The sequence below is a fragment of the Salmo salar genome, chromosome 09, assembly GCF_965601325.2.
Source record: "Salmo salar chromosome 09, fSalSal1, whole genome shotgun sequence".
NCBI lineage: Eukaryota > Metazoa > Chordata > Actinopteri > Salmoniformes > Salmonidae > Salmo > Salmo salar.
The window spans coordinates 64,922,501-64,943,385 of NC_138299.1; the positions used below are offsets into that span (position 1 = coordinate 64,922,501).

The 20,885-nt window shown below is 40.5% G+C and overlaps 1 protein-coding gene across 6 annotated transcripts in view; it reads right to left on the minus strand.

Annotated features, from left to right (window-relative positions):
- The window catches only part of LOC106611552 (LIM domain-binding protein 2), an 88,088-nt gene that overhangs the window by 54,079 nt on the left and 13,124 nt on the right, over positions 1 to 20,885 (minus strand). For all 6 annotated transcript variants that reach the window (XM_014211874.3, XM_014211875.3, XM_014211872.3 and 3 more), the window contains exon 2: positions 8,659 to 8,761. In XM_014211874.3, coding sequence (XP_014067349.1) covers positions 8,659 to 8,761 — 103 coding nt within the window. The remainder of the gene's footprint in view (positions 1 to 8,658; positions 8,762 to 20,885) is intronic.

The window sequence follows — 20,885 nt, forward strand, 5'->3', positions numbered from 1 at the left end:
TCTTTGAGGGTGGAAGCTGGAATGAGAACGAGAGAGAGGAAAAAAACAAATGGTGGGGGGATGGGCAGGGAGAGGAGACGAGACGAGAAAGAGGCAGAGGGCGAGAGAAAAACTGAGAGAGAGCAAGAGAGAAAGTAGAGCGAGCTGGGAGAGAGAGAGAGCAAGTCATAGGGCGAGATAGAAGGTAGAGAGAGACATGTCCATCTCAAAAACATTTTCTTCCCTTAAAAACCTACGGCATAATGAAAAAATACATACTGCTAGAAGAAACGCTGTATAGAACCACCAATGCTATATAGAAGCACCCGTATTTTAAGCAGTATAGGCTATAGGTTCAATACTGCATTCAACAACAGGCCAATCTAACTTGCCTAGGAACGCTATACAAACAATTTGTCTCAGGCCTGTCCTTCATTTGCAATAAATCCAATTCAAACCCATTTTTGTGCCGAAATCAAATTCAACATAATGTGCTCGTCTCACACCGAACAGAAATGACAAAACGTGGTTTCTTTATTTTCTGATAGCTTTCATGGGAAAATAGGCCTCAAGCTGAAGACCGCTCACTCACTCATCATACAGTAACTACTGATTACTGTTATTACCAGGAGATCAAACTCAACAATTTCTGTGTTTTCAGAGAATGCTTGAGGCTGAGATTGGATAGAGTTGAAAGTGCGTGCCGTTTATACAGTCCAGTTCAGGTGATGATGGGCATTGTAGTCCAACATGGGAATAATAGACAGCCATCAACCATGGGAGCTACTTGTTGAACTACATATCAATTACACCTTACCAACATATTTATAAAGCAACTGATATGCATTAGTAAGGCGTACTAATGCGTTAAGCAGTCTTGCATGAATGATGGTTCAGTCAGTGTGGCATGAAACACACTAAGTATTTCAGTGTAATGCAGTTAACCAGTCACAACGCCAATACATTATTTTACCATAAGACACATCATCTATCTACATGCACTGGTTTAGTGTACACTTTCACAATAGGTTGTTATCAATAAAACGTCACAATAAGTTGCAGAGCGTTCAATTTGTCTGCTGGGGGGCAAGGAGACCCCCAGCTCCTCTAAACCCATTGACAACTGCTTGCCGTTTTCAAGGGATTGTTAAATAAATTTGAACTATTTTGGTTGCAATATCATCACCTCTTGCAGAGCATAGTCACAACTACACAGTTCTGATTATTCCATGTGCACATTTAGCTCTATCCTCAGAGTTATTTCATGATCAGTAAACATCAATTGATCATGTCATTTCAGATACGTGAGGGTAGCCTCTCTCTCGCTCAATATTGGCCACCATTAATTGGATATTTGAGTGATTTAAAATAAAAGTGAACTATAATTGACAAGTATGAGTGGTTTAGGTCAACTTCCCATCCTTTGTGGGCTCTGCCTGTCAAGCAGCAGAAGGGTACATTTGCCGATGTACTGTTAGCTGATAATGTTTACTTTGCAAGCTACCAGTAGAAACTTTGTACAGTTGGCTAGACCTAATGTACTTTTTTCTCCAACCAACGTAGGCCTACCTAGCGAAGTTGGCTAACATTATCCTCTTTTCAACATTGTTTTTCAGAGTGTTTAATCACGCTTGCTGCTGACAGACATGATAGGTTACGTTGATTGATGGACCACGTCAAATTGGCTAGCTAGCTAATAGGTCTCGTCAATATGGCTAGTTAACAAGCCAACTTTCAGGGGATAAACTAGATGGCTATATTCAAATATTGTTTGATTTGCTTGCCATCTATAGAGGTGAGGACAATAGTCCGACTGACCATTTTATCAGGAAGAGGACTTGCCAATGTCAAGCTCTTTCCAAAAGCCTAATATCTGATGAAGCAAGCTAAATGACACACGGATCTGGAATAGACTACCCTCACGTATCTGAAATTACATGATCAGTTGATGTCTACTGATCTTGAAAAGCATGCAGTTACCTGCTGTATAACTCAGATGATAGAGCTAAATGTGGAGTAATCTGAAATATTTAGTTCTGGCTATGCTCTTCAAAAGGTGATGATATTAAAACCAAATAGGTATAACCTTTATTGGTCCCACTTTAATTGAAGTGAAGCTTATAAAGGCTTCCTAAAGCCTTCATAATGCCTTCATAAGCACTACATAAATGTGTTACAAAGCATTGATAACCGTATGTCATGCATTATAAAGGGTTCATAAATGTGGCATAACTGTGTGACATAATCACCAATGTCAAATGACTTGATCAGACTTGCCTAGTTAAATAAAGTGTAAATAAAAAAGTGACATAACCCACTTATGTTATATGTGATATAAACATGTGCTTTATAAAGGGTGACACGTTGTGCTGAAGGACGGCACACGCTCTAAAGTGAAGTCATGTTGGTCACATTACACCGAATCTCATTCCCAAACACTTCCGCCCAAATGTGCAGAAGGTCTAGTGGACCAACGCGTCAAACCTGCCCTTCATTAGTTAGGGTTAGGTTTAAAATCTAATTTTAAGAAGAGACATTTTGGAGATAGGCAGGGTTTAGACTTAATTATGACTTTGTGGCTGTCCTTTATAAATCAGCAGAACGTTAATAACCTATTTATTGACACTTTATGTAGTGTCATTTAATACTTAGTTTGTGAGACACCTTCAGTCATTCATAACACATCCATAAAGAATCTATATCGCATAACGCTGTACTTACTTGAAAGTCAGACACCCTTGCAGCGGCGATTTTAGCATGTAAATCTTACTGGGAAAAAACAAGGTTGAATCATGATGACGTCAGTGATCTTCATGTCGTAGTTCTAGAAAGAGGTCCGAGTTCCCGACTTACAATTCCAAGTTGGATGACCGTTCAAAAGGTATTTTGCCAGTCGGAGCTCGTTTTTTCCAGACTTCCCAGTTGTCTTGAACTCACTGAAGTCAGATTTCTCAGCTCCGAGTTAACAGTTTTTTTTGAGTACGGCAGAAATCATGCTGGATTGACAGCATGGCCAATGTTGAATGTTTATCACTTTAAGCTTGGAAAAGAGACCCTTAAACCCAAAATTGGGACCACACACCCACTCCACTGAATAGCAGGCTAGTGATTGCTTTGCAATGCTTTGCAGTTAGCCACTGATTCCTTCCAAACCACTCAGTGTTGAATTTGCAATTTCCAACTTGTTGTGTAATGTTTATGTCCAATGGCCGATGAGCACTGATGCATTTTATTTATAATTTCTCTTTATTATTTCTCTTTATATGACAAGGATTTAAAAGGATTTACGAGTAGATTGTCGACTTGATTCATGATGATGACTGCTAGCTAATATTTTGAAAGTATGAAAGTTGACATGATCAGTCCATTCATAGCTACTGTACATATAATGTGATTTGACCTAATTTTATCTGTGGCCAATGACCTTGAGTCTCCTAGGATGGGCACTTCTAATGTAACTCTATGGCACCACCCAAGGGGCTTGAATTTTCTAGCCATACCCTTAGATTTGGCAGTGACGTAGTGTCCCCATGAGTGACAGAACACTTAGCCGATCACGGCGCAACGAGAGAACATTACCAACCCCTATGCTCCGTATTTTCCGCTGGCTTGCCCCACCACCACAGAAAGCACTGAGCTAGGCTGAACACCTTCATTTTGGAGATGCCTTACTCAAGAAAACAAAAAAGAGACCATGTTTGTATGGAGGCTTCATTCACTAAATTATTATTTTAATTGAGATTTTTTTTTTTTACATTGTTTACAAACTGATATGTGATACGCATTATTGCCAAAATAACATGCAAAATCTTGTTTTCCCCTTTACCTGCCATGAATGACCGGTCGCCACTGCTACCAACGCATTTTGCTCTGCATGACTGCACTTTCGACTGTGTCATCCTGCAGCACAGCATTTGGGGGGAAGTTGAGGTCATGTCCAATATTGACTATGCACCCAAGAGGGAAAGAGGTTGGGCCATCCTAGAAATGTTTTAGAGTCATATAATATAACATACACAGAGTGTTGAAACATTAGGAACACTCTTTCCATAACAGACTGACCAGGTGAATCCAGGTGAAAGCTATGATCCCTTATTTAGTCCATTTGAATCAGTGTAGTTGAAGAGGAGGTTGACAGGTTAAAGGAGGATTTTTAAGCCTTGAGACAATTGAGACATGGATTTTGTACGTGTGCCATTCAGAGGGTGAATGGGCAAGACAAAAGATTGAAGTGCCTTTGAACGGGGTATGGTAGTATGTGCCAGGTGCACCAGTTTGAGTGTGTCAAGAACTGCAATGCTGCTGGGTTTTTCACGCTCAACAGTTTCATGTGTGTATCAAGAATGGTCCACCACCCAAAGGACATCCAGCCAACTTGACACAACTGTGGGAACAATTGGAGTTAACATGGGCCAGCATCCCTGTGGAACTCTTTCGACACCTTGTAGAGGCCATGCCCCGACAAATTGAGACTGTTCTGAGGGCAAAAGGGGGTGCAACTCAATATTAGGAAGGTGTTCCTAATGTTTTGTGCACTCAGTGTATACAATTTAGCAGACACTTTTATCCAATGCATCTTAGAGTCATGCATGCATACATTTTTAAGTAAGGTTGGTCCAGGGAATCGTGCCTACTTTCCTGGGATTGCAATGCTCTACCAAGATGCATGACAAGGTTATAAATGCTTTGTGAAGCCTCAATTTAACATAATTTATAAAACCTTTATTAAGAGGTGATTATGCTACCCTTTTTTGTCATATTTGACCTAGTGGGTTATGTCACATTTTACATCGGTGGATATATCACACAGTTATGCCACATTTATGAACCCTTTAAAAAGCATGACATTATGATTTGCGACACATTTATGTAGTGTTTCTGAAGGCTTATTGAAGGCTTTATGAAGCCTTTATAAGCTGCACATAACTTAAAGCGGGGCCCTTTTGGGTCAACAATTCCTTGAAAACGGCAAGTAGTTGTTAATGTGTGTGTGTGTGTGTGTGTGTGTGTGTGTGTGTGTGTGTGTGTGTGTGTGTGTGTGTGTGTGTGTACAGTGCCTTCAGAAAGTAAGGCCTTTTTCCACATTTTGTTGTGTTACAGCCTGACTTTAAAATTGATTACATTTAGATTGTTTTGTCACTGGCCTACAGATAATACCCGATAAGTGAAATAATATTTTTCAGAATTCTAACAAATTAATTTCAAATCAAAACATGAAATATCTAGAGTCAATAAGTATTCAAGATCTTTGTTATGGCAAGCCTAAATAAGTTCAGGAGTAAAAATGTGCTTAACAAGTCACATAATAAGTTGCATGGACTAGTTTTTAAAGGAATACCTTACAGTATACCTGTACCCCACACATACATTTACGTCATTTAGCAGACACTCTTATCCAGAGCAACTTAAATGTATTTATTTATTTCCCCCCCCCCCCGTACTGGTCCCCCATGGGAATCAAACCCACAACCCTGGCGTTGCAAACGTCATGCTCTACCAACTGAGCCACACGGGACCACGGGACAATTAGCTGTATGGTCCCTCAGTCGAGCAGTGAATTTCAAGCGCAGATTCAACCACAAAGACCAAGGAGGTTTTCCAGTGCCTCGCAAAGAAGGACACCTATTGGTAGATGGGTAAAAATAAAAAATCAGACATCCCTTTGAGCATGGTGAAGTTATTAATTACACTTTGGATGGTGTATCAATACACCTAGTCACTACAAAGACACAAGCATCCTTCCTAATTCGGTTGCCAGAGATTAAGGAAGCTGCTCAGGGATTTCAGAATGAAGCCAATGGTGACTTTAAAACAGTTACAGAGTTCAATAGCTGTGATAGGAGAAAACTGAGGATGGATCAACAACATTGTAGTTACTCCGAGACAATACTAACCAAATTGACAGAGTGAAATGAAGGAAGTCTGTACAGAATTAAAATATTCAAAAACATACATCCTATTTGTAACAAGGCATTAAAGTAATACTGCAAAAAATGTGGCAAAACAATTTACTTTTTGTCCTGAATACAAAGTGTTATGTTTGGGGCAAATCCAATACATCACTGAGTAACGCTCTCCATATTTTCAAGCATAGTGGTGGCTGCATCATGTTATGTGTATGCTTGTAATCGTTAAAGGCTGGGGAGTTTTTCAGGATAAAAAATAAACGGAATGGAGCCTAGCACAAGCAAAATCCTACAGGAAAACCTGCTTCAGTCTGCTTTCTAGCAAACACTGGGAGATGAATTTACCTTTCAGCAAGACAATAACCTAAAACACAAGGCCAAATATACACTGGAGTTGCTTGCCAAGAAGACAGTTACAGTTTTGAGTTAAATCTACTTTAAAATCTGTGGCAAGACCTGAAAATTGTTGTCTAGAAATGATCAACAAAAATTGGTTGTTGATCATTTCTAGACAACCATTTTCAGGTCCTGACAGAGCTTGAAGGATTTTGAAAATAATAATGGACAAATGTTGCACAATCCAGTTGTGGAAAGCTGTTAGAGACTTACCCAGAAAGACTCACAGCTGTAATAGCTGCCAAAGGTGCTTTTACAAAGTATTGACTCAGGGGTGTGAATACTTATGTAAATGTGATATTTCTGAACTTCATTTTCAATAAATTTGCAACAACTTCTAAAATAACGTTTTCACTGTCACCCAAGGTATTGGGTGTTGATAGTTGAGAAAAAAATAAATGTAATGTATTTTGAATTCAGGCTGTAACAAAACAAAATGTGGAATAATTCAAGGGGTATGAATACTTTCTGAAGGCACTGTGTGTCAGTCTGAAAACCTGAAATTAGAATGACTCTGACTGGCGGTGAGTCATCATCGTCATGGCGTTTAGCTGTCCGTTCCCGAGGGAACCAGGTTACCGTCTCTACACTGAGGGGATGTTCTATTTTTCTATTTGAAAAGAAAAAGGCTGTGCACACAGATATACACGCGCATGCACCCATGCACATACACACACACAATCTCTAGGTTGAATTACACACATGTATTTGTACACGGCAACGTATTTCAAACCAACAGTAAACATACATACCGATATCTATGCCTGTCTGATAGTCAATGAGCTGATGCTATCAAAAGGCAGGCTATGTAGATGAGCATAAATGACAATACTGCAAACCCACTAGCAACTACCCACGTGATATATGGCATGATCTACTGTAAATGCAACATGTAACATGTCTGTGAATTTGTGTGTCATAAACTGTATTTCTACATAGAGTACCAATGTTGACAATACTCTAGTGATGATGTCAAAAGCATGTGGTTACTCAAACTCATTTCTGAAGCGGGTACAGGTTAACCTTTTTAAGTCCTTTTAGAAATGGTTGAATTAATCGGATTCGTTTTGTATTGTATTGTATTTTAAATTCTGTTTATTGAAACGTGTCCACCTGTGTTGGTGTCTTGTATTGTATTGTTTGTCTAAAAACAAGATTAGTCCAGAATTAAACGAAACATATTTACACTTTGTAACCCACAACGTTCCATGGTTCATTGAGATGTGTATAGGCTGTGTGCTCTGCCCCGGTCGCTCCCTAGAGACGGTTTCCCTAGGAACAGATCTAGGATCAGCATCCCCTCCCCGAATCTGTGATCACAAATGTTTGTAACTTGTAACTAGGAAACTGTTTATAGTTTAAAAGCCTAGTTTTCTCAACTCCAAGTGAGAACATTCTGAATGACTTGTTTAAGGGATATTGTATTGATTGTCAAGATACAGTACATTTCCTCTGTGGACTATAGCTTCTACTGCAAGTTTGGAAGGCGTACTTTCTAAGGCCTACGTTTTCCTTCTGTGGAAAACATTCATTTGGATTATTACACAGACTAACAATTGAACAGGTACGATCCATCCTTATTTAATTTCTTGTGGCTGGATAATTTGGAGTTTAAATTGAAGTTAAGGGTAGGTCTAAAGTGTAAGGTCACGCCAGAAAAAGGCATTACAGCAGGGGGGTATCTTATGAATCAGGTTTGAGGAGTTAGAGAGGTAACTTTGGTCAACTCTGAGTTCAACTCGGGATAACCAGTCAAACGAATGTGGCTCACCTTTTAGCCTGGTACATTTCTATGGCAGCAAATCCTTCAGAACTAACCTGAGGGACATTCTACAAAGCCAGCTAGATCTACTCAGGGTTTTCTAAAGCTAACCAGCTTCAGTTAGCTTCACATTCCAGCTCAGGCTTCATCCGTACTACGAAGGTGGATATTGCTCGTCTGCCTGCCGCTGACTCTAGCGCATGGCTAGTCGAACACCGAACTCTTCATTGAGACAATGTTGAAACATCAATCCACGGGCTGGTCTGTGCCCCATTTTCATTTGTGCCGAAGTTTTACTGTGCCTTCATTACTAAATAATGTGATAGTTATTTTACAATTTCACCATGTTTGAACACAACCATTTTTAAATATATACAGTATATGTATGTATATTTAATCAGTCTTCTTCCTCAAATAAAAGGGATGATAATGCAATTTTAACAACCACTGTCATAGTATGAATGAAGTCTGAGCTGGAATGTGAAGCTAACTGAAGCTGGTTAGCTTTGGAAAACTCTGAGTAGATCTAGTAGGATACCCCTCAGGTCGGCCGTGAGCTACTAAAACAGAGGACAGCTTGGTAAACCAGGTGAATTGTGGGTAGTGTAGTCTTACTGTATCTCTTTGGTCCATCCTCCAGGCAGAAGGAGAGGGTCAGTGTGGCGTCCTCCTCAAAGAACTCCGTGGCAAACGCATCCCACCACAGACTGTCATTCTCCTGAATGAGAGAGAGAGAGTGAGAAGAAAGTTGATCAATCCTTCAAATACTTCTAATATGATCATATCATTTCCATTGTTGCACAGAACATATTTGATCAAAACAACAGGTTGCAGACTATTTACGCATTCCCACAATCTCATTGCTCCATGATAAGTACAAAAATGTCAATTTTCACATCCGACAACCCAACATATGTCACGCATCGACCCAGGACATCCGCCACTGTATACAACATCATGATATTGAAATCACTTTGGAACTACTAACAGACTAAATGTTGCACCCTTTCACCTGCCACTCTGGGGAACATGACACTGTCATTTACCAGATAATGTACCTTAACCGGGGACGACCCCAGTGTGACAAGTGATGTTGATTTCACCCGACATGTTATGACAGACCGAGAGGCTTTCATTCGTCCCCTCCCCCGAGGGACCGCTAGACCCTCCCAGATGTTTACAATTATCCATGTCAACATCGCCTAGTGTCAAAAAGTGCTGACCCCAAGGGACTTAATGTGCTTCATATCTGCAGGTCTGGGGCTAGGTGTGTGTGTGTGTGTGTGTGTGTGTGTGTGTGTGTGTGTGTGTGTGTGTGTGTGTGTGTGTGTGTGTGTGTGTGTGTGTGTGTGTGTGGTGTGTGTGTGGGTATAAGGAGGGCTAAGTGGGAAGCGAGTGGAGGAGGGAAGGGACTAGACCACCTGCAGTTCATTCAGGAGGTGAATCAATATGTGCTCATGACCTGGGAAGAGAGCATCCGCTGGTCAAATATCATCAAAATCCCTGGGTTAGAGACTAGTGATAAGCCTATGATAAGGTACTTTAAGAGCTGGAATCAATTGCAGATTGAGGTAAACTGCACTGCTAGTTCATTGAGAATGTTTACGCTGTATCGGAGGTGTTAAAAATGTTGTAAGCAACACACCCTAAGTTGATCCTGGCACGACATTGTCATTGGATATTGACACAAAACCATACTAGAAGTGTGGTTTCCAACTTAACTCAGGGTCTTTTTTCAGGACCCTGTCTTTCAAAGATAATTCGTAAAAGTCCAAATAACTTCACAGATCTTCATTGTAAAGGGTTTAAACACTGTTTCCCATGCTTGTTCAATGAACCATAAACAATTCATGAACATGCACCTGTGGAACGGTCGTTAAGACACTAACAGCTTAAAGATGGTAGGCAATTAAGGTCACAGTTATGAAAACTTAGCACACTAAAGAGGCCTTTCTACTGACTCTGAAAAACACCAAAAGAAAGATGCCCAGGGTCCCTGCTCATCTGTGTGAATGTGCCTTAGGCATGCTGCAAGGATGTGGCCAGGGCAATACATTTCAATGTCCGTACTGTGAGACGCCTAAGACAGCGCTACAGGGAGACAGGACGGACAGCTGATCATCTTCGTAGTGGCAGACTATGTGTAACACCACCTGCACAGGATCGGTACATCCGAACATCACACCTGCGGGACAGGTACAGGATGGCAACAACTGCCCAAGTTACACCAGGAACGCACAATCCCTCCATCAGTGCTCAGACTGTCCGCAATAGGCTGAGAGAGGCTGGACTGAGGGCTTGTAGGCCTGTTGTAAGGCAGGTCCTCACCAGACATCACCGGCAACAACGTCACCTATGGGCACAAACTCACCGTCGCTGGACCAGACAGGACTGTCAGTGTTCTGCCATGGCCAACCGAAGAGCCCGGATCTCAATCCCATTGAGCATGTCTGGGACCTGTTGGATCGGAGCGTGAGGGCTAAGGCCATTCTCCCCAGAAATGTCCGGGAACTTGCAGGTGCCTTGGTGGAAGAGTGTCGTAACATCTCACAGCAAGAACTGGCAAATCTGGTGCAGTCCATGAGGAGGAGATGCACTGCAGTACTTAATACTTAAGGCCACAGCAGATACTGACTGTTACTTTTGATTTTGACCCCCCCCCCCTTTGTTCAGGGACACATTATTCCATTTCTGTTCGTCACATGTCTGTGGAACTTGTTCAGTTTATGTCTCAGTTGTTGAATCTTGTTATGTTCATACAGATATTTACACATTATTAGAGTGAGCTATGTCAAGAATGCAGTTTATAAATATGTAGTGTTTATAAACAGTGTAACTAAAATGTAATGTTCAATTTCCGCACGGTCACATATTTGCACCACTGCTGCCCAAATTTAGAGCAAGCAAACTGTGTTTCTTAATTTTGACCCAGATACCCCCACTGCTGCACCATCATTGCATTTTATCAGCACACATCAAAAACTCAATGAGTCATGAACTTGGACTGTTAGCAGCGATTATTAACTCAACAGGAGTCTCTGCGTTGTGTGTAACTGGGCTAGTACCAGGCAACTGGCAGTGGATGGACTCTGCCAGGGGACAGGAGGACACCCACTGGGCACAGACGTCAGTTCAACATCTAGTTTTGATTTACATTTGGTTTGGTTGTCAACTAACCTGAATTCAACATGAAATCAACAAAAACATTTAGGTTGATTCAATGTCATCGCATTGCTTTTTTCTGTTGAAATGACGTGGAAACAACGTTGATTCAACCAGTTTTTGCTCAGTGGGCAGGGTGGTATGGTGGTGGGATGGGGGGAGAAGCGAACATTTTCTGGGACATGGATGTCTTAGTGCAGCAGCGTTTCCCTAGCGGAAAATCAACAACAATGGTCACACACGCGACTGATGAGACCTCCACTGGGACAGCACTGGATGAGCTGGTTGAGAAGTGTGTGTGCATGTGTGAGGAATGTGTGTACGTGAGAGAGCGCGAGAGAGAGAGAGACAGAGACAGAGAGATATTGCATGGATAAGTGTTTATCTGCATGGCTGTCTATATCGTTGTGCATTTATTTTCTTGTATTTTTATGTGTGTGTGTGTAAGTGCATGAGTACATGCATGTGTGTGTGTGTGAGAGACATTCTGATTAGTCACACTCACCAGGCTGAATGACCTCAGCAGATAATCCTGTCCTGTGAGGGGCCTCCAGGGAGTGACAGTAAAGCCAAGGGTCAACAAGGCACTCTTTCCCTTCCTCTCTTTCCTCCTCTCTCTCTCTCTCTCTCTCTCTCTCTCTCTCTCTCTCTCTCTCTCTCTTCATTCACCTTCTCTCCCTCTCTCTGTCTTCATTTCCTCTCTCTCTCATTCTGTCTCGCTCCCTCCCTAGCTTTCCATCTCTATCTCTCCACTACAAGCTTCTCCATTCAATAACATATTGTTAACAAACTATAGTTTTGGCAAGTCAGATAGGACATCTACTTTGTGCATGACACAAGTATTTTTCCAACAATTGTTTACAGACAGATTATTTCACTTATAATTGTCACGTCCTGACCAGTATAAGGGGTTATTTGTTATTGTAGTTTGGTCAGGACGTGGCAGGGGGTGTTTGTTTAGAGTGTTTCGGGTTTGTTGGGCTATGTTCATATTTAAGAGGGGTGTTTGTTTAGAGTGTTTCGGGGTTTGTTGGGCTATGTTCTTTGTTAGTCTATTTCTATGTTAGTTGTAGTATATCTATTTCTATGTGATGTTTATTGCGTGGACCTTCAATTCGAAGCAGCTGCTCCTCGTTGCTTCTAATTGAAGGTCCTATTTAAGAGGGGTGTTTTTCTATGGGATTTGTGGGTAGTTGTTCCTTGTTTAGTGTTTGTTGCACCTGACAGGACTGTTTCGTTCTGTTCTTTTTTGCATACGTATTTAGTTGTTTCTCCTTCAAAATAAAAAGAAGATGAGTATACATATTCCCGCTCCGTTTTGGTCCAATCCATACGACAACCGTGACAATAATTCACAGTAATACGAATCCTATATCGACATAACCTGAAAGGCCGCTCAGCAAGGAAGAAGCCACTGCTCCAAAACCACCATACAAAAGCCACACAACGGTTTGCGACTCCACATGGGGACAAAGATCAGACTTTTTGAAGAAATGTCCTCTGGTCCTCTTGACTGCCATACTGTGTTCGATCTTGTCTAGCCATCTTGATGATTTTATTCATGTGCATGTATGGCTTTTAAGATTTATGTGTGCTTGTTTTTTTAAAATCGTCAAATTAATAAACTAAACTAAAAAAACGGAAGGTCTGATGAAACACAAATAGAACTGTTTGGCCATAATGACCATCGGTATATTTGAAGGAAAGCCGAAGAACACCATCCCAACCCTGAAGCACGGGGGTGGTAGGATCATGTTGTTGGGGTGCTTTGCTGCAGGAGGGACTGGTGCACTTCCCAAATTAGATGGCATCATGAGGTAGGAAAATTATGGGGATATATTGAAGCCACATCTCAAGACATCAGTTAGGAAGTTGAAGCTTGGTCGTAAATGGGTCTTCCAAATGGACAATAACCCCAAGCATACTTCCAAAATGGCTTAAGGACAACAAAGTCAAGGTATTGGAGTGGCCATCACAAAGCCCTGACCTCAATCCTATAGACAATTTGTGGGTAGAACTGAAAAAGCGTGTGCGAGCAAGGAGGCCTACAAACCTGACTCAGTTACACCAGCTCTGTCAGGAGGAATGGGCCAAAATTCACCCAACTTATTGTGGGAAGCTTGTGGAAGGCTACCCGAAACGTTTGACCCAAGTTAAACAATTTAAAGGCAATGCTACCAAACACCAATTGAGAGTATGTAAACTTCTGACCCACTGGGAATGTGATGAAAGAAATAAAAGCTGAAATAAGTAATTCTCTCTATTATTCTGACATTTCACATTCTTAAAATACAGTGAATAATAAAGTTTGTAGGCCTCCTTGCGCACACACGCTTTTTCAGTTCTGCCAACAAATCTTCTATAGGATTGAGGTCAGAGTTTTGTGATGGCAACTCCAATACCTTGACTTTGTTGTCCTTAAGCCATTTTGCCACAACTTTGGAAGTATGCTTAGGGTCATTGTCCATTTGGAAGTTCCATTTGCAACCAAGCTTCAACTTCCTGACTGATGTCTTGAGATGTTGCTTCAATATATCCACATAATTTTCCCACCTCATGATGCCATCTATTTTGTGAAGTGCACCAGACCCTCCTGCAGCAAAGCACCCCCACAACACGGTGCTGCCACCCCCGTGCTTCGCGTCTGGGATGGTGTTCTTCAGCTTGCAAGCCGTCCCTTTTTCCTCCAAACATAACGATGGTCATTATGGCCAAACAGTTCTATTTTTGTTTCATCAGACCAGAGGACATTTCTCCAAAAAGTACGATCTTTGTCCCCATGTGCATTTGCAAACCGTAGTCTGGCATTTTTATGTCTGTTTTGGAGCAGTGGCTTCTTCCTTGCTGAGCGGACTTTCAGGTTATGCCGATAGAGGACTTGTTTTACTGTGGCTATACATACTTTTGCAGCTGTTTCCTCCACCATCTTCACACCATCATCTTTGCTGTTGGTCTTGGATTGATTTGCACTTTTTGCACCAAAGTATGTTCATCTCTAGGAGACAGAACGCGTCTCCTTCCTGAGCGGTATGACAGCTGCGTGGTCCCATGGTGTGTATACTTGCATACTATTGTTTGTACAGATAAACGTGGTACCTTCAGGCGTTTGGAAATTGCTCCCAAGGATGAACCAGACTTGTGGAGGTCTTCAATTTTTTTCTGAGGACTTGGCTGATTTCTTTTGATTTTCCCATGATGTCAAGCAAAGAGGCACTGAGTTTGAAGGTAGGCCTTGAAATACATCCACAGGTACACCTTCAATTGACTCAAATGATGTCAATTAGCCTATCTGAAGCTTCTAAAGCCATAACATAATTTTCTGGAATTTTCCAAGCTGTTTGAAGGCACAGTCAACTTAGTGTATGTAAACTTCTGACCCACTGGAATTGTGATACAGTGAATTATAAGTGAAATAATCTGTCTTGTGTCATGCACAAAGCAGATGTCCTAACTGACTTGCCAAAACTATAGTTTGTTAACAATACATTTGTGGAGTGGTTGAAAAACGAGTTTTAATGACTCCAACCTAATACCCTGACTACGCGACGCGAGCGTTGCAAAATACATTTAGGAATCTCCTCATTGGTTATACCCACGTGGGTGAATGAAAGACGAAACGTTTTGCCGGTTGTCGTGGTAATACTATGAAAGTGTAGATGCCAATCACCATATAAGTTCAAAGATGAAAAAGCCTGGAAGGAGGAGAGATGACTAGAAACCATTCGGTTGACCGTTTTATGTGTGGATTAATTGTCGGAGTAGAGGACCTTGTGCATTTCAGGTAAAATATCAACTCAATGTTTATATCCCAGGACAAATTAGCTAGCAACAGCAAGCTAGCTAAATTGGACAAATTAGCTAGCAAGTGCAAGCTAACTAGCTAAATTGCCATACATGTTTAATGTTTTTCGACCTGTCCCCAAATTAATGTCATTGGTTCAGAGTTTGTTTTGATATTTTAACCTGCGTGTCGTGATCGTGATTGGTGTAGGGGGACAAAATACATTTATTCATGAAAGCGCACGATGGCGCACGCGCGCAGCCGGTTTGGGTTTCGTGTAAGTGTATGTAAACTTCCGACTTCAACTGTAGAAGGTAAATATTTTGTTAGTAGTAAAATGAGGTAGGAGTAGAACCCATAGACAATTATGTTTTCCTGTAGTGTGTGGATGAAAGGCATTACTTAGTCTGTCTTCATAACTTTTTCCTTTTGTCAAATAACAGGTGAGGGGATTTAATACATGTCAGATGTCCTATTCCATATAAACTTGTGGGATTACTAGTGGAAACATCCCTTCAACATCCTCTTACTTAAGCTCCTGCTACTTTACAGAAAGGATTTCTATGTTTGTGAGTCAGTTTCGACTCAATATGCTCCATTCAGGAGGTCCATTGACATTTTGCTCTGGCATTTAACCATACAAACAGGGCCTCTGTTTCACAAAAGAGCAGAGTTGAGAAGGAGATACAGAACAGTGGTCTATCTTTGATTCATTCGACTGATGCTGTAAGTACTGTACTGTATGTGCATGGCAGTGTTTCCCCTAGTTTGATTTCCAGGTGGGGCGCAAAGGCCTCCAAAGCAACATATAGGCCTTTTTGTTATCAAAATGTTGAATTGGAACCAATAGAATCATTTTTCCTGAAGATATATTCAATTGCAATCCTTGTGTGTATTGGTATAATACATAGACTGTGTTTTACTCTATACTGTAGTTCTGATTTATGTTAGATAGATACACTACCCAGTCAGGTCAGCTGCCTGTATGCAAATAAAACATTTATATTTACATTTTAGCAGACACTCTTATCCAGAGCGACTTACAGGAGCAATTAGGGTTCCTTGCTTAAGGGAACATCGACAGATTTTTCACCTAGTCAGCTAAGGGATACGAACCAGCAACCTTTCACTTAATGGCCCAATCCCTTAACTGCTAGGCTATCTAGGCTAGGCCAGCTGCCACCCGAACCAAATTTACATAAAACAATCAGTACTTGACAACTCTGCCACACTTCCCTCTTTCTCTTTAACATCTCATCTAAATCTATCCCATGCAACAGCTGTCCAGACCAGCTTCCTCCTTCTCCACCTCCATGCATCGCTGGACAGGAGGGGAAACTCTCCACACACTCGTGTCATGCTTTCATTTACGGTACCTGACTTCCTGACTAGCTGACAAGCCAGCGGTGCTATGCTAGCTGGTATCAACCACCACAGATCAGTGGCAAGCTGCAGGGACCTCAGGTGAACTAACACAGCAGGTTATCCTCCCTGACACCTGCCACTGAAGCCCTATTGATTTCAACAGATAGTTCCCGTCTAGAGGGATTTATCAGATTTCTCAATTGGAGTGGGTGATAGTGTGTGTGTGTGTTTATTTAATTTCTTTAATTAACTAGGCAAGTCAGTTAAGAACAAATTCTTATTTACAATGACGGCCTACCAAAAGGCAAAAGGCCTCCTGCGGGGACAGGGGCTGGGATAAAAAAATATATATATAAATATATGACAAAACACACATCACGACAAGAGAGACACCATAACACTACATAAAGAGAGACCTAAGACAACAACATGGCAAGGCAGTAACACATGACAACATGGCATGGTAGCAACACAACATGTTAGCAGCACAAAACATGGTACAAAAATTATTGGGCACAGACAACAGCACAAAGGGCAAGAAGGTGTGTGTGTGTGTCTGTGTGGTGGGGGGTAGTGTGTGTGCGGTAGTGTGTGGTAGTGTGTGGTGGTGGGGGGGTGCGTTTGTGTGTGTGTGTGTGCGTGTGTGTGTGTCTGTGTGCCTGTGTGTGTGTGTGTGTGTGTGTGTGTGTGTGTGTGTGTGTGTGTGTGTGTGTGTGTGTGTGTGTGTGTGTGTGTGTGTGTGTGTGTGTGTGTGTGTGTGTGTGTGTCACATCACAGCGGGCCAGGCGGGCATGGATTTATGGGATAGCTAATAGATTAGTGGGACACCATAGTGAGGATTGTCTGTAAATAACAGTAGACCTGAGGCTCCTATTCACACACACTTATAAATAGATGATGCACACGCACACACACACACACACCGTCCTGTACACACAAAGTCACAAACACATCATGAGCGCATACACACACTCACTAACAGTAACACAGAAATTAGCACACACACACACACACACGCACACTTACAGCACTCCATGAAGTGAAGCACAATGTCAAAACATTTCAATCTGACGCAATACTATTCCCAGCATGCTTTAGTTACGGGGTATTTTCTCCTTTTTCCGCTGGTCTATTGCATGAGAGTGTTTTCCTAGAGAGTGGGTGTGTCTGGGGCCTAACCTTGGTGAATTAACAACCTCTGCAATCCCATTCAAATAGTGAATGGATCAGACCCTGCATCTTTGACAATGAGAATTATACTGTAGAAGGCCCTGGGGTTACGAAGCATAATGGCTTAAGTGTCTGAAAGACACAGTCATGACGCATAGAGAGGTTTTCAAGGTAGGGTACATACTGTATGTAAAGTGTATATGAGTGTAGGTGTGAAGAGATACACACTATTCAAACTATGCATTATAATGCACAATTTAAGTACATTAAATTCAGTATGCAATGCTAGCAATGCTGATATATTTTTCTAAAGCTGTTTACTGTGGTACAAAGCAGTAAGTAAACATTAGGGATACCACCCTTGCATTATGCAAATGAGTGGAGGTGAACAAGAAAAGCTGTGTCCTTGAAAAGCTACTGCCTTCACATGGCCACTACCCACGATGCAGCAGTGGGTCCTAGACAACACAACAGCATCCACTAATTGGACCAATAAACACGCAGCTGTTTGCCTCATCAAACTCAATGCCAGTTTTACTCATAACGCTTTGTGAGTATTTTGGTATCGTTGGTATAGTGTATAGTTCATCAGCTAATTTCCTGAAACCAGAGTACATTTTTTTTCATCAGTGAAGACGAGCGTAGTTGTTATGCCAATACATTTAACTCCAGCGTAACCTGTCTTCCGAAGTCTTTCCTATGTTTCTGGTGGGAATAGTCAACAATGTGGTTTTCTGACATTTTGAGAATTATAGCACCTGTACATTATATGGCCATTTGACATAATTGTTACCGGTATTTATCACCTACTCATCTAATATGTCAGAGAGAATAATTAGCATTATACAATTGTATGCCATTAGCTAAAATTCAAAAATATATACAAAAATGCTAGCTAAAAGCATAGTACATAGAATTAAAAAGGTATTGTCAGATATTATTCATACAAACCAGACAGGTTTTTTACATGGATGATACATTGGAGATAATATAAGACAAGTACTAGAAACAATAGAACACTATGGAAAATCTGGTAAAACAGGCCTGGTATTCATAGCTGACTTTGAAAAGGCTTTTGATTAAGTACAACTGGAATGTATATATAAATGCCTGGAATATTTACATTTGGGAGAAACTGTTATAAAATGGGTTAAAGTTATGTACAGTAACCCTAGGTGTAAAATAGTAAAAAATGGCTACTTCTCAGAAAGGATTAAACTGCAAAGAGGAGTAAAACAAGGTTGTCTACTATCGGCATATCTATTTATTATGGCCATCGAAATGTTAGCTATTAAAATCAGATCCAACAATAATATCAAGGGGCTAGAAATACAGGGCTTGAAAACAAAGGTGTCATTGTACGGTGATGATTCGTGTTTTCTTTTAAATCCATGATTTTGAACCCTCCACGGCCTCATAGAGGATCTAGATAATTTTTCTAACCTCTCTGGATTACAACCAAATTATGAGAAGTGTAATATATGTATTGGATCACAAAATGTTTGAACTTTTACATTACCATGTAGTTTGCCAATAAAATGGTCTGACAGTGGACATACTCGGTATTCATATCCCAAAATAAATAAATAATCTCATTACAATACATTTTTATAGAAAGTTAGCAAAAATAAATAAGTTCTTGCTACCATGGAAAGGAAAAATATATTTAATAAGATATTTAATATCTGTCTATTTGTGGAAAAATCTCAGTGATTAACTCTTTAGTCATATCCCAGTTGACCTATTTGCTTATGGCCTTGCCTACACCTAGCGACTTGTTTTTTAATAATATGAGCAAAGCTGTCATCAAGGCAAAGGGTGGCTACTTTGAAGAATCTCAAATCTAAAATATATTTTGATTTGTTGAACACTTTTTTGGTTACTATATGATTCCATATTTGTTATTTCATAGTTTCAATGTCTTCACTATTATTCTACAATGTACAAAATAGTTAAAATATATATATATATATATATATATATATATATATATATACTACCGTTCAAAAGCTTGGGGTCCTTGTTTTTGAAAGAATAGTACATTTTTTGCCCATTAAAATAACATCAAATTGATCAGAAATACAGTGCAGACATTGTTAATGTTGTAAATGACTATTGTAGCTGGAAACGGCAGATTTTTATGGAATATCTACATAGGCGTACAGAGGCCCATTATCAGCAACTATCACTCCTGTGTTCCAATGGCACATTTTGTTTGTATAATTTTAAAAGGCTAATGTGTTGTACCAGATATTCAGTTTCTTGGCAATTTCTCACATGGAATAGCCTTCATTTCTCAGAAGAAGAATAGACTGACGAGTTTCAGAAGAAAGTTCTTTGTTTCTGATAATGGGCCTCTGTATGCCCATTCTTTCAATAACATGGACATTTCTAAGTGACCCCAAACTTTTGAACAGTAGTGTACATATATTTCCCCAAAAAGATATGGGGAATTGGAAATGATGCAGACAATTACATTGATGGAAGCCACAATGTATCTGCTATATTAAAGTTAATCTACCCACTTAAAAAAAACACACACAAAAAAAATGGTATGCAATTATTAATGAACTAACAATTTCTTTATTAAAGACATAGAAGGAATCAATTAGGGACAGCTATGTCTGTGGGCTATGTGGCATCAGCAATACAAGCCATGATAATAAAACGTCCATATTCACTATGATCATGAAGTACAGAAATTCATAAATAAAAAAAATAAAAAAATAACATGAACAGGAAGTGAATGGAATAAGTTCCTGTGTCTTATCTGTTATCTGTGCAACACTGTACCCTGGAAGGAACTATGGGAACTGTGGGAAGGAAAGTGGCAGGAAAAAGGTGGGACCATTGTCCAAGCTTCCTGCTGGCCGGACCAACACCTCATTGTTTGGGCCAAAGATGTTGTTTTTTGGGAGTTAGACATGTGAACATCCTCTAACAACATCTGATGATAACTAAATTGATTAGCATCAGACCTGGGTTCAAATAATTGCAAACACTTTATCTGTGCTTATTTGAGCTTGCCTGGCTTAAAGAACCAATAGAATAGTCCCAATTCGGCAAACCCCACCCATCTAGCACTTCAGGCAGGCTAAAGCAAATGGCCAAAGTATTTGAAAGATTTTAAATAGTATTTGAACCCAGGTCTGATTGATTAGCACAATTGTTGGAAACAGAGCAAATCAAGTTTGATAGGCACTGTTTGATAGGAAAGTTTGATAGGCACTGTCTATAATGAAATAACTGTCACAATTGTCTGTGGTATTTGGCCATTTCAGGCCAGGTGCAGATGTAGGATCTTAATTTGATCACTCTTTTCACTGAAAACCCACACTAACACACAGTACTGCACTTTTCATGT